This window comes from Paramisgurnus dabryanus, chromosome 5 (assembly GCF_030506205.2).
Source record: "Paramisgurnus dabryanus chromosome 5, PD_genome_1.1, whole genome shotgun sequence".
In the NCBI taxonomy this organism is placed as follows: domain Eukaryota; kingdom Metazoa; phylum Chordata; class Actinopteri; order Cypriniformes; family Cobitidae; genus Paramisgurnus; species Paramisgurnus dabryanus.
The window spans coordinates 42,803,245-42,818,308 of NC_133341.1; the positions used below are offsets into that span (position 1 = coordinate 42,803,245).

A 15,064-nucleotide genomic window follows, 5' to 3' on the forward strand; every position below is an offset into this window, starting at 1 on the left:
CATTTAAATTTTTCCCTGTGGTAGACCCGGCATTTCCGATAGAAGATATGCCCCTGAGGGGTCTCCTGGCATTCTGTATATTGCAATGCCCTCAGCACGGGATGATCAGCCACGTATGACGGGCTTGCAGTCTCAGGGGTGTGCATAGCACCCCAACTGCCGCGAGCGGTGCGCTGTATATCTGGGACTTGTACGCTCCGCTATGGAGATGCGAGGGAAGGATGTATTAGCCGACACCAATAACATTGCGACTGTTGCGTTATTTACCGTTAAGGCGGTTTTGCGCTCTCGTCACCTGTCGCATCTCGCTTGTCATCTCCTCCTTTGGAGTCAGAAGCATCTGAGGTCCCTTCGTGCCCTTTACATCCCGGGTTCGCTCAATACAGCGGCAGACGCGCTTCCCGAGCTGCGCCCCCGGCGAATGGCGACTCCACCTCCAGACGGTCCAGCTAATTTGGAAGAAGTTCGGTTGTGCGTAGATAGATCTGTTTGCGTCGCCGGACGATACCCACTGTCGCCTATTTTATTCACTAACCGAGGGCAGCCTCGGCGTGGATGCGTTGGCACAGCTGGCCGCGGGGGGTGCGTAAATACGCATTCCTTCCAGTGAGCTTTATTGCGCAGACACTGTGCAAAGTCAGGCAGGACGAGGAGAGCCTTTTATTAGTCGCCCCGTACTGGATTGGTTTTCAGAGTTAATGCTCCTCGCGACAGCCCCTCCCTGACGATTTCCCCTGAGGAAAGACTTTCTTTCTCAAGGAAGGGGCACATTATGGCACCCGCGCCCCGACCTGTGGGATTTCCATGTATGGTCGTTGAGCGCGCGCAAGGTTTAGGTGATTTATCGCAAGCGGTATCTAACACCATCGACGCGGTTCGAGCACCGTCCACAAGACGGGCTTACGCGCTTAAAGAAACCTTTTTCGTCACCCGGTGCTCTTCGCAACGCGAGGACCCCAGAGAATGCCCATTAACATTGTGCTTTTATATCTTTAACATAGGTTAGATGGTAGGCTGTCCCTCCGCCATTAAAGTTGATATCGCCGCTATTTATGCTCATCACTCTCTTATCAACGGCAGATCAGTTGGCCAGCATGATTTAATTATTACATTTTAAGAGGCGCTCGCAGGCTAAACCCCTCGCGCCCTCCCTCTTTCCTCCTGAGACCTGTCCATGGTGCTGAAGCCTTCAGGTCTCCCTTTTGAGCCTTTGCAGTCTACGAGTCTGATGTTTTTATCAATGAAAACTCTGACCCTGATAGCATTGGCCTCCATGAAGAGAGTAGGGGATTTACATGCATTCTCTGTTGACGATTCGTGCTTTTAGTTTGGTCCTGCTGTCTCACTGAGACCCAGACCAGGCTACGTGCCCAAAGTTCCCACCACTCCCTTCAGAGATAAGGTGGTGAGCTTGCAAGCGCTGCCCCCGGAGGACGCAGACCCAACCATGGCTTTGTTGTGCCCCGTACGCGCACTGCGACTCTACGTGGATCGCACGCAAAGCCTCAGGACCTCAGACCAGCTCTTTGTTTGTTATGGTGGCCAGCAGAAAGGGAAAGCTGTCACTAAGCAGAGGATGTCTCATTGGATAGTTGATACTATCGCCCTGGCTTATAATCTTCAGGGTATTCCTTGCCCCTTTAATTTGAGAGCGCACTCCACACAGAGTGTTGCCTCATCTTGGGCTTTAGCTCGTGGTTCCTCGCTAACAGACATCTGTAGAGCTGCTGGTTGGGCGACACCTAATACGTTCATTAGATTTTACAGTGTTCGTATCGAGCCTGTATCCTCTCGTGCTCTTTCCTCACCAGGGGGAGCACGGAGAGCAGTCTCGCAGGTCGGCTTGCAGCCTCCAACTGATGCTTCATAACTGTGTCAGTATGGAAGGCCTTCAGAACAAAAATGCGTAATGGTTTGAATTGTTCTTCCTCCGCTGCCTTGGCAGCCTTTGTTGCGGAGCATTGGCTGTCAGCCTTTCACTAGCTGTATCCTCGCGAACCTACGTGTCTGGCTCGGGCTCCACATTGTGTCCCACCGGGTTCCTTTGTGAGTATTTTTCCGTGGGGTTAATCCTACCAGCCCACGTTTCCCTTAGCAGAGCACTGCTTTGCTTACACAGCCACGGCTGTCTTTATTCCTCAACTACGGTTGACTTCGCCCACCATTAGCCCTTAAGACGGGCGGTGGCTTCCGCAGCGTTCCTATCCCGCTCAGGTAGGGCGCTTCCCAGTCGCTGGCACTTCTGTGGGGTTAAAGGAACATCTAGTGCCCGGCCTTCTGCCTTAAAACCTATCTCCTCCTCCTTAAGTGGAACCGGAGGGCTTTACGCAGACACTGGAAGAGGTCAGCCCTCAGTGGCGTTTTGGTAGGGATTCCCAATTCGTCGGTCACGACGTGACGTCGTAGTGACCGACTGAAAGGGAACGTCTCGGTTACGGATGTAACCCTCGTTCCCTGAAGGAGGGAACGGAGACGTCACGTCCCGTCGCCACAGGGCTGCTCCCTGCTGTTTATCGACCGGTCACTTTCTCCCGGCTTTCTCAGCGAAAAGAAGCTAATTTCCCTATTTGCACCTGCTGCTTATAAAGGCACCTGGCGGGGCGGCGCCAGCATTATGCAAATATCTCAATGCCAAGTTCATTGGCGTTTTAGTAGTATACGAAGCAGATTGGTCTCTCTAAGCGAGTTCCCAATTCGTCGGTCACGACGTGACGTCTCCGTTCCCTCCTTCAGGGAACGAGGGTTACATCCGTAACCGAGACGTTTCTTAGACTTTGTATGAAAGAACATTTCACTGAATGGTTCTTTGTGCAACCAAAAAGGTTCTTCATCGTGAAGCAAATATTGGAAAAAAATTTCTGTTCAACAAAACGTTCTTTGTGGAAAAAAAGTTCTTTAGACTATGCATAAAAGAAATGGTTCTTCTAGGAACATTTCACTGAATGGCCCATTGTGAAACCAAAAATGGGGCTTCAAGATGAAGCACCCTAATTTTTAAAGGGGGGGGGGTCAATGGTATTTCAAGCATTCTGACTTATTAAACAGTTATAGAGTTGTTTCCGCTAAAACATGCTAAACGTAGGCAAAGTGTCAAAAAAGCAGTTGGGCGTGTTACAAAGTATTTCTGTGCCGAATCCACTTCGCCAGGATTCGTACAAGTTTCGGAAAGTTTTTTTCGATTACAGGTCCAACTGACGTTTCAGGGGTTTTCTATACGTATCACTTCTTTATATGGGCACGTCCCCCGGAAAACCCCTCCCACCCGTCAATCAGCGGGAGACGCTAGAACTTGCAAACATCTTATCACGCAACAAAGCTTTGTTTAATTTCAAAACTCAACAATGGCACGAAAGATGAAGTGTGTTTTTGGATGTAAGGAGCAGAACACCAGCCTTATGAAAACAATGGATATAGTTTATTATATCCGGGGTAGCAGCGGAGTTTTGCATGTTTTTGATGCGCCGGATTTTCCCAACCGGGTCACGAGTTTCATGCGGTAAGTAAGACTTCTGTCTTATGTTGGAAATAGGCGCTTGCATATTATATAAATGACACAAACATGTAGTGAATCATAAGTTATAGTGTTGTATAGTGTTGCATGACTCGTACTCGCTCCACCCATGGTAGTAACTCCTCCTTCTTCATTTTTTCATACGTTATCGGAAAGATTCGTTAAAGTTAATCTTTCTTTTATAAATCTGATTAAACTGAAGACTCTTCGGAGATATAAAGGATGTAATACTACTCTATAGGTACTCCAGATTAACATCAGAAATGCAGAAACAGCGTGTGTAACGTGAGCTGTAAAGAACAGAAATTTTGTCTGAATGGTTCCATAAAGAACCTTTGGAAAAACATTGAAAAAATGTTTCAGTTTCACAAAAGGTTCTTTGTTGTAAAAAAGTTCTTTAGACTATGTATGAAAGAAATAGTTCTTCTTCTTTGTGGAACCAAAAATGGTTCTACTATGGCATGGCTGTAAAGAACCTTGCAAGCACCTTTATTTTTTAAGAGTGTTGATACTTAAATTTTGTTATTTTACATCCACATTACCGCATTATTGTGACAAGATGAAGTTGCTGAAACATTTCACCCAAATGACTTATGTTATTCTGTCAAAATACAAGATCGCATAACCTGGAGAACTAAAAAATGCATGTGACGTAAATGAGACATGTGTTTTTCACAAGCTTCCACATATTTCTGTTCTAAAAATGTGACTCACTGTAATGCCTACATTTGCCAATTTGCATAATTAGCCACCAAGCAGCTAATTTCACCCCATCTCACACTGTTATTAGTGTGATCAGGCTATGATTTGACTTGCAGCTAACTTGAACGTTTACACCCCGTCAAACCAAGGCAAACTGGAGCGCTATGTCGTTGTCCTGTCGCTTCACTAAATGGTTTTTCAGAGCCCTTCAAGGAAAAGGTTATGTGAGGCCATTTGTATGTGTTATAGCTACAAAGTGTGAGGTTGGGAAGAGAGGGGGATACAAAGAATGGAAAAGGGTCATCCAAAAGTCAATGAAGGTTAACTTGAGGTGTTGTATTTCTGTCAGATTCACTTCTGCGTTAATGCTTTGGCCTAATGCCAAGCCATGCAATATAATAACCAATCAGAAGGTGTTTGATAATTAATGGACCAATGAGATTTCATCTCATCACCTGAGTAAAAAATCATGGGGGGAAAAAGATGTTGCAAGCAGGATTCAAACCACCAGAGCACCGTAGCTCAATGTTTTAGAGAAATCTCCGCCAGAGCCATCACATTCAAATTAGTCCCAAAATGGGCCTGTGGTTGCTGGGCAACATGTATCAGGGCCAACTAGCCCTCCATCGTGTTTTAGGCTATTGTGAACATTAACAAGCCGAGCCGCATATGTAAACACGCCGTATCTGTTTGAAACGCCATCACAGCAAACTAAGCAATGGTAATTAATGCCGTCATTTAGCTTTTCCATTCCATCATGGTTTGCCTGCGTGGGTGACTAGTCATCAACACATCACAGGGGCTACAATAAGTGATACTCTTTTTCATCCTGTGTCACAATAATGGATAACCCTGCGGTGTCCTTGCCCCTGAGGCATATAACAGACGTGAGCAACGAGTCCAGACAACCACAATGACTCACTCGCCATCCCAAAAGACCACCTCGTAGGAACCTTCACAATGTGCAGTCATGGTACTTTCCCCACAAAGATGAATTAAACTCACTTTTTGCAGTTTGTTTAGAAATAGCGATTTAAATGCCTGTTTGTGGTTCTGCGTCATCCAAAGCAGCTTGCTGTGCATTCAAGCTGTACTTTAAATCAGCATGTTTGTTTCCCACACCCTGACCTTTGTGTTGCTAATGCAATGCTTTACGAGTTGAGCTGCATACCTGGAAAGGTAATAAAACAATAAAAAACAGTATGTTGGCGAATGTTTTTTGGCTCATGTCAATTAAACGAAATCAAAATCTCTTTTGTGAAGATGTTCTGGTGCTTAGAAATAAATTAAATCTGCTTAAAAAGCTGTGCAAAATGAGCTGTGACATTTATGGGGCCACATGACCCAGCAAGTATTAGTCGTCATTTCACCATCTAGGTTAACTATAAACTGATATAGTCCGGGTATGAGTAACACACTTCTACCCAAAATAAACTTGAATTTGGTTAAAGGCGGGGTGTATGATTTTTGAGATATCAAAAACACACTTCCAGACAATCAGCAGTAGGGTACGGGCGTGTTTGTTTAGATGATTTCAGTTGTCAACATTGGCTTTCAGAGATCATGCACCCCGCCTTTAAATGTCGTTTTTGTCAAAATAACTTGAGATGTATAATATTCCATCATGGAAGTCAACAGTGATTACAAGATGTTTGGTTTCCTTTATTTATTTTAGAGATGCCCAATTCGACCGGCCAGAGACCGGAATTGGCCAATTTTACGCATGATCGGCTGGACCGGTAATTGGCCGGTCAGTCTCACATAGAAAAAAAAAATAAATACATCCTGCCCATCCCTACTTATCACACATGCAACCAGTTACAAGCCGACTCTGAATCTAACATAATGTCAGTAAGCCTGACTGAGATCAAATGAAAGAAGATTCTGTAATTTAATGCAGTTTGGATGAAAGTGCAATGTTTAATAATTTCTTGTATGAAGAAAAGAAAAGTGGATTTTTGTTTATAGCCTATATGCTCTCAATTGTAGTTTTAAGAAAGAAAATCGGAATCTGCAAAAATCTATATCACCTCCAGAAAAATCAGAAATCTAAATCAGTCGAGAAAATTGCAATCAGTGCATCTCTAATTTATTTAGGTTATTTATTTTGGCTTCTATTACATTTTCACTTGACAACCCAAACTGTGCCTTGTACGCCTTAACATCTGGGCTTATGGGAAAAAAAATTATTAATAAAAAAAAAAGTATATATATATATATATATATATATATATATATATATATATATATATATATATATATATATATATATATATATATATATATATATATATATATATATATATTAGGGGTGACCCCGAATAGTCGAAGATTCGATGCATCGATAGGAGAAGCCTGATTCGACTACCAATCTCATAGTCGAATCGTCGCAGATGTGTTATGAAATGAGGATCATTTAATTTTGGCCGTATGGGTGCACACATTATCTGATTTCACATATAACAGCTTTCTCACAATATATTAATATACTGCATATTATGATAATGCTGCAAATAATATGTGAAGTAGCAGCTTTCAATAAATATTTTTAAAATGCGTTAATAAATCCAACAACCCCTGTGACCGGACTTCACATGCATAAGAGGTCTCTATGTTATTAAAGCCTTGCCTCTTTGTTTCGACATTTAAAAGACAAAGCTGGCAAATTAAACTATGTCTTTCGTTCTTTTAATAATTTCTATATTTTATTTTATTTATAAATCACTTTGGGTTATCTGATTTAACTATTTGGCTTGTGTTTTGTTTCCATGCACTTGAGGCATTTTGCATATTTGTTCTGCACTTTGTTACTTCTGACCTTATTTTATTAAAAAAAATTGTATTTATTATAAACGTAAATTCCGATCTAATTTAAGTATGTAAATTTTGGATAGCTTTTCGTTGTATCGATGTTGCGCTATTGCGTGCTGGCCATGCTTGCGCATGCAATTTAGCCGAACGGGTTAGGTGCTCTGCGTCTCATATTTAGGAGTTCATCAAACTAAACATTAAAAAACGGATGTTTTTCGACGAGTATAAGTTTTTAAAATGTATTTAAAACATATATTGTCTATCTTAAAGTTAAACTACAAAACAGGTAAGCCGTTTTTTTTATTTCGGTGATGAAACGGAAACTAGTATCTGCACCGAAACTATTTCTGCCTGACACGAATGTCTTTCTTGTGATTTAATATTATGGTCAGTCGGTGTTCACTTTCAAATTATAGCAAAGAGATTCCTGAAATAAATAATATCATCCGGTCTTTCTGTATCTAAAGTGAATACAGAGATGATCAAAGTCAAAGCAAGCAAGCAGGTATTTCTGTGCTAAATAATAACGCGTAGTGTCTATAAAATCATTAATTTCAGTGTTTTTCTTGTTATAAATTAACGTTTAATGAATTGTATATAAAGATTAGTTTTTATCATTTACAGTCACAATCACAAATTATTTGTCATTTCTCATTTGTCGGTTTTTTTTGGTCATGACTGCTTTGACGCGCTATCTCCAAATTAAATAAAAACACGTAATTGTAGCCGAAGTTTCCAAGGCAGGAATACCTTTGTTATTTTTTTAGGTTTAGTTATCAAAATGTATTTTTGTGTGATGTTCTGTAGATCGTGGCTTTAAAATGTTATGAGGAATAATTAAACAAATGTTGTCTTACATTTTACCTTAAAAAAAATATATATAAATGCATCGTCAGTTTTGTCTTCGTTTATTACTTGAAAGACAGTTTTGGTCACTTTATCAGACAGTTGTTTATGTGTGCTGTTTGTGAAAGAAAATAAAAGTTACCAATTTGTACCTGGTCTGGCCCCTCCCAACCCATGCATACAAACATAGATGATTCGACTATCGGTCGACTATGGAAAGATTCGAAAATTCTGATTCGAATATGTAAATCCTTAGTCGAGGACACCCCTAATATATATATATATATATATATATATATATATTGGAGCTGGGCATATTAATTTAGATTAATGTCATACAAAATAAAAGTAATTTTTTGTATAACATATGAGTTTGTGCTGTGTGTAAATATTATGTATTTTTAAATACACACACATTCATGTATGTATTTAAGAAACATTTACATGTGTACATATATTTATTTATATTTTTATATATTGTAAATATATACAAAAAAAAACAATAGTTAAATAAAACATTTCTTAAATGTATACATATGTTTGTGTGTGTGTTTAAATACATAATATTTACACACATCACAAACTCATATATTATGCAAAAAATTACTTTTATTTTATATATATATATATATATATATATTATACATAAGTCTTACATAGCGCTTTTCAAAAATACATTTCAAAATATACAAAAAATGGCCAAAAAATATATTTGCTGAAATATATTTTGGAATATGTTTACAATATGTTTACAAAAATATATTTTTCACTGATATATTTTTTTGGCCATTTTTGGCATATTTTTAAATATATTTTTAAAAACAATTCTAAAGCATTAAAAATATATATTTAGCCCTCCATATATTTAAATCCAAGGAAATATATTCATGGCACATTGGATGAAAAACGTTATGTTTCGAATCTGTAAAAATAACAATTATAAATATATTTTCAACTTCAAAAATATACTTTATAAAGTTTAATTGTATTTAGCATATATTAAAAATACATTTAAGGAAAAAATTAATTTTTGCCAAATAGGTTGTAAAATTAGAAATGTATTTGCTTGCCTTTGAAATACATTTTGAAATATATAAAGGTTAAAACTAGTATATTTCCAAATTCAAAAATATATTCAATTACGCATAACATTCTGCAAAATGTATTTAGCCTTTTTTATATATATATATTTGGCTAGAGAAATGTATTTTTTGCCATATGGGTGTGTTCGGACGGCTACGAGACGTCTTTTGAATGCAATATTGCTTGTTGGGGAGTTATGTGCCACACTTGAATATTTGGGTTGAGGGTTTGTTCAAATCCCTAACTTTAAGTATGAGCAATAGTCACACTGATTCTTGTCTTAGCTAACAACAACACAAACTAAATTTGATAAGAGGAAGTATGTGGCTTATCTTTATATGAGGAAGAAAAGCAGTCACATGACAGTCATGCGTCCACACTTAAGATCATGTGATTTTGACTAATGGTCTTGATTATTTGTCATTAAGGTTGTGAGATAGACGGTTAGCTCTGGATATTGATTTCAAATTTCGCCACAGCTAAAGTGTGTAAACATTTTCTAGGAGAAACTCTCTTACCTTGAGATTTAGCAGTAAGCGTCTCCCTACTGATTGAGACTTTCCCAATGACATCATCTCGGCTGTGAACACAATAATCGGTGTTAGTAAAACGCTGCATCCTATACCGGACAGTAGAAACAGTATTCACACTTACATAGCTTATACATTACACTGATGCTGTTATTATGTACATGTGAATTTAATGTAAAAAAAGTTGAAGTCTGATGATCTATGCACCATACATGAAGCATGTTATGGCAGTGTGATCCTAAACTGGTTCAGACCTGAGCGAATCTTCATCGAGGACGTAAAATGACACCGTGTGAAAAGACGGAGGAACATGGACATTGTATTCTTCACCCCAAAACGGAGACAGTGTCTTCCATATTGTTGCTGTCCTGAGATAGAGACAGGTTGAAAACTCATGAATAAAATTACACAGAACACAACATAATGCATGAACACACAGTTCCTTAACTCTTTCCCCACCAGCGTTTAAAAAAAAATTGCAAGCCAGCGGCAGCATTTTTTATGATTTTTACAAAGGTTTAAGAAAATATTCTTCTTTAAATATGCAAAAAAAAAAATCATCTGATACATTTTTACAGCCGTTTAATTTAATGGATGTTTTCATCCACTAACAACACGAAAGGTTAGTAAATTTGAACAATGCACAAGGGTTAAATATTAACATAAGACACCAGTTTTTCACCAATATCTATCCTTCAATATCTAATCAGAAATTTGAAGCAAAGATTGTTTGTTTGTTAATGTAGGGCAATGTCTAACTGCAGTGTATTGGATTGTTTCCACCGTTGCATCTGAAGACATTTTATTACGGTAATGAATAACTCATGAAACAAACATCTGACTACAATCCATATTTAACTTTTATCTACCAGTAGATTTGGCAGTCTGACAAAAGAACCCAGTATTGACTCACTGTAGACGATCAATGATTTAATTGGTAAAGCTTTCTATTTGTTAAAAATCTATTTATTTTATATGCACTGTGATATACAGTGAGTCACAGCAGATGGTGATGTAATAAATAAAAAATTAATGTTCAGACAAAATTCTGGTGACACCTCACACTGGCATCTTCATATGCCAGACTCATTTAGTAATGATGATATGATTTGTAGTAATGCTTTAAATGTATGCAAACACTATATTGCATAATGCATACTCAAAGGCCCCTTACATACTTGAAATCAATCATATCCCCACTTTTTTCACCTATAGGTCCACAGGACATATTTGTAAAGTTTATTTTGTCTTATCTTTAGTGCAGAAACACACAAACTTTGCTACCACCACACATTAATCCGCGTCAAAGGCAGGATTTCAATTATGTGCTCACAAATTAAATTAGCTCGGCTTTGTGGAAAATCTCATTTTGATCCTGTTCAATTTATGATAATGAACGTATTATATGCTGCGTAGCAACAGGGCTCAAAACACTGTTTAAAATTAAATGTCATATTAAACCATACATACCGAATTATGGCTTCATTATCAATTTTCACAATGCAGTATGGGTCACTGCTTCCAGTTCTGCAAGAGAAATGAGACATAGGGTTATTACATTTTACTGTCACGCAATATTAAAAATGTTATAATCACAAATGATAGGTTACTTGAATCATTAGTTCTAATGACATAGAAATATACCAATTCCAGTATAATTAGCATTTTTGTGAAATTGAGTTGCCTGAATTTAAAAGAGTCCCCTATCCACATACTTTGGAGTAAATTGATAAAAAATTATCTTATTTTTTGCATAAAACTTTGTTTTGCACAACTTTTTAAATAATTTAAAAAGAAATATTATGATGCAGTTTTGGACCCACCGGCAGGTCCGCAGAGTTTAAAGGGTTAAATCTAAAAAGATTTCTATAGCAGGACGCATTTCAAAAAGTTTTGCTTATATCCTGTCTCTGTTTGTGCAAAAAGAGAGATGTTTATGGTCAGCGAAGGTCTGTCCGGACGCGCGATGTGGACTGCGTCATCTTGCGCACACCTGTGCGTCTCTGTGAAGATTCCAAACCATACTCAAGCATGGACAAATTATTTCTCATGCAAATTATTAGTTTGCAAGACTGTCAGGGCAGCAATAATTCGCATCATTTACAGGCCAGAATAGAAAAGTCTTGTGTTAGTCCGTGTGCTAGCACATTTTTTTATATAAATAAATCGCCCTGCTGAAAGACCAGTATATGTTGTGTTTTGGTGCTGGTTTTCCGATGACCTCCAGCTAAACCAGCACCAGCACTTGCACCAGCTAAACCAGCACCAAACCAGCACCAGCATCCCATGCTGGTCATACCAGCAAGACCAGTATATGTTGTGTTTTGATGCTGGTATACTGGTGCCCACCAGCTAAACCAGCAACAAACCAGCATGGAAATTATGCTGGTCTATGCTGTTTTTTTTCAGGAGGGTCATAATTCATAATTTTATATAAGTCCTAAATTCCTACCTTTTATTTGACAGATGCATTTGGTAGATTAGTTAACTCCTTCCCCGCCATTGACAAGTTATCTTGACAGTTAAGAGAAAAAATGTGCATAAAAAACGTGTTTCTGATAAGGTTTTATGTTTATCTGCAATACCGCGATTATCCACTAGATCGACTTACCCAATTTATAAAAAAACAAAAAATTATTTACTAATAATTATAAACTCTTACATTTTTGTATATTGATAATCGTTTTGAATCTAATCTCTATCAACATTTTTCACAAAAATTCAATTATTTTAGCATTTTGCTAAAAAATTTTTGAAGAGAATGAGTTAATTATTAATTTATTTTAACAATTTTTTTAATTTGTTTAACAATTTGAAAATGGCCACTGTAGTAGATGAAAAAGAAACAATCTGCGCTCTTTGATTATGTTTTTATTTATTTTAACAATTTGGTACTCATTGTCCTGTTTTACAAGATGTTACACGCCATAACAATATAATAGTTTCTTGCAAACAACTTTTACTGCAATGTCTTAATTTAAGTAACACCGTACAACAATCCCAATGCTATTTCACGAGAATTCGTACATATTTAACGAGTTGGCTATTTGTATTAATTCATACAACCACATTCGTAGATTTTTGTTTGATTTGCCTTGACTCCTGTCATGACGTTGAGGTTAAGAGCGGGGTTAGGTTTCGTTATTGTTTTTTTTCATGATAATCGTACGTTTTTGTACGATTAACTTCCTATTAATACATACGAATTAGCCAACTCATAAAATATGTACGAATTCTCGTGAGATCAGGCTGACAATCCACAATCTGCTTCATTGTGATTGGATGATGCCCTGTCATTCTGTGCACAGGCAGGTTTAGACTTTTTAGCAACAGGATGACAGACCATCATTGTGGATAGTTGATTCACGGCAGATCTTGACCTGACCCACATTTCACCAATGCATTTGCATGAAACTGTTTTTTCAAAGCCTTTATACGCCAAGACTGCAAAAACAATCTACATATGATCAGCTAAAAAATGCTATATCAATCCAAAAGGGACAAACCCAGACGTTGGGTTGAATTAACCCAGAAAATGTTTATATCTGACTCAACAATCGGTTTAAACTACACAACATTTTTTAGTGTTCCCTATGGATTTTATTATGGAGTCACAAGACCTTAAAAATAAAATCACCTGGTCTGATTTTTGTCTAATGAATACATCTTTTGCATGCGTGTTTGTGTCTGCATGTGTAATATGTTGGGTGTTTACATTTTTTTTTTAAGTCTGTGAATTGACAGAACGCATGTCTATAGGAGACTCCGTCACAATGAAGATATTGAAATTCCTCCGTGGATTTGGAGGTAATGACTGCACTTGGCAACTTAGCTATGGTGTGCGAGTATTTGTGTGTGTGCAGGGGGGAATGAGTGCACCGTGCGGTGATTCATCTTCGCTTTTTGTTATCAGTGTAATGGGGAAACCTGTGGCTGTCAGAATCAGGTGCTACATCAGACAGCATTGTAGCTTGGCAGTTGAACCACGTACTATAAACCCCCAGCCACCTGCAAAAATAGGATGGAGATGATGACAAAAGAGGGAAGAGCATGACAGATTCCTCTCTCGTTTTCTTTGCTTTCTCTTCTTCTACTGTGTTAAAATCCAGTCACGAGTACATAAACGCATCTTGACAGAATCCAGGCCCGGCTTTGACATGGTACTTCTCAAACAAGCTGTGAGCCACATGATCTGTCTGCTCTACGTCTTGTTTAGTTGTTTCATGGTTTTGTGATACTGGTTTTTCTGTCATCTTTTGTTGAAGCACACACAGTTAATAATCATGTCGGTTGCATGCTATTCAGTGATAAAGTTTGAAGGTGCCATATAATGTAAAACTGTATTTACGTAGGCATAAATTAATAATAAGAGTTCTGTACATGGTAATGATATATCGTGAGCCACAAACACGATTGTTTTACGTAAACCTTGTGCATGCAAAAGACTGCTGGATAATAGGCCAATCTCAACATAAAACTGGCTGTGATGTTACAGTAGAGATGTACACCCAACCAAGAAATTACACATTAAATTAATTACAATGTTTTACAATAGCGCTATATGCTAGTTAATGCTGTATGCTAACGTTCAAGCTTAACAATAGTTAAGTTCTACTATTGACGTTACAATTACGTTTTGCAGGTCAATACTAAAAAAAAACACAAACTTACACCTCAACATCCATTAACAACCTCCAAACAATTGATTAGCGCTCAAATTCTGTATCTTCGTCTGATACAGACTCATACATAAGGGGACCTATTTTAACGATCTAAAACGCAAGTGCGAAGCGCAAAGCGCAAGTGAGTTTGTGGGCGGATCTTGGGCGCTGTTGCTATTTCCCGGCGGGAGAAATAACTCTTGCGCCGGGCGCAAATCAATAAGGGGTTGGTCTGAAGTAGGTTCATTATTCATAGGTGTGGTTTGGGCGTAACGTCAAATAAACCAATCAGAACACTATCCAACATTCCCTTTAAACGCAAGGGCGCAAGTTCCATGGCGGGTTGCTATTATTATGATGGATTTACCAGGCGCACGCCAGGAGCGGTTCACAGCCGAGGAGACCCACGTTCTTGTAAGAGCAGTCAAAGACAGAGAAGTTGTTTTGTATGGGGATAGGAGAAACCCGCCCAAATCAGCGTAGGTTAAACCGGCGTGAGAGGAAAGCCACAATTGTCTCATCAGCTGGCATCCCCATCGTTGCGCCAAGCGCTACAATGATGTCAGGCTTGCCAGCATAAATCGGGCACGCCGTGTAACGGGAGGTGGATCTGCCTCTACACAGCACCTGACACCAGCAGAGGACATCGCTGCGTCCACCCTCACCGCTGAAAGGGTTTGGGGGCTTTGAAATCGGACCCAAGAAACGCAAGTAAGGTCCAACCCCAAAGTAAACCTACAAATCAAGTTCATATACATTAACTCTTTCACCGCCATTGACGAGATATCTCGTCAATTAAGAGAAAACGCTTCCCCGCCAATGACGAGATTTTCCGTCTTTCCGCAATACCGCTATTATCCTTCCGCAACTTTTTAAACCCGGAAGTATTGCCCTATGGCAAGTGGCTGCATGTCCGTGTC

At 38.7% G+C, this 15,064-nt stretch overlaps 1 protein-coding gene across 1 annotated transcript in view; it reads right to left on the minus strand.

The window, feature by feature from the left end:
* The window catches only part of rasa4 (RAS p21 protein activator 4), a 58,703-nt gene that overhangs the window by 34,915 nt on the left and 8,724 nt on the right, over positions 1–15,064 (minus strand). The window contains exons 2-4 of the mRNA XM_065284239.2: positions 10,954–11,010; positions 9,738–9,851; positions 9,472–9,533 (exon numbers count right to left, since the gene is read on the minus strand). Of these exons, the coding sequence (XP_065140311.1) occupies positions 9,472–9,533; positions 9,738–9,851; positions 10,954–11,010 (233 nt within the window). The remainder of the gene's footprint in view (positions 1–9,471; positions 9,534–9,737; positions 9,852–10,953; positions 11,011–15,064) is intronic.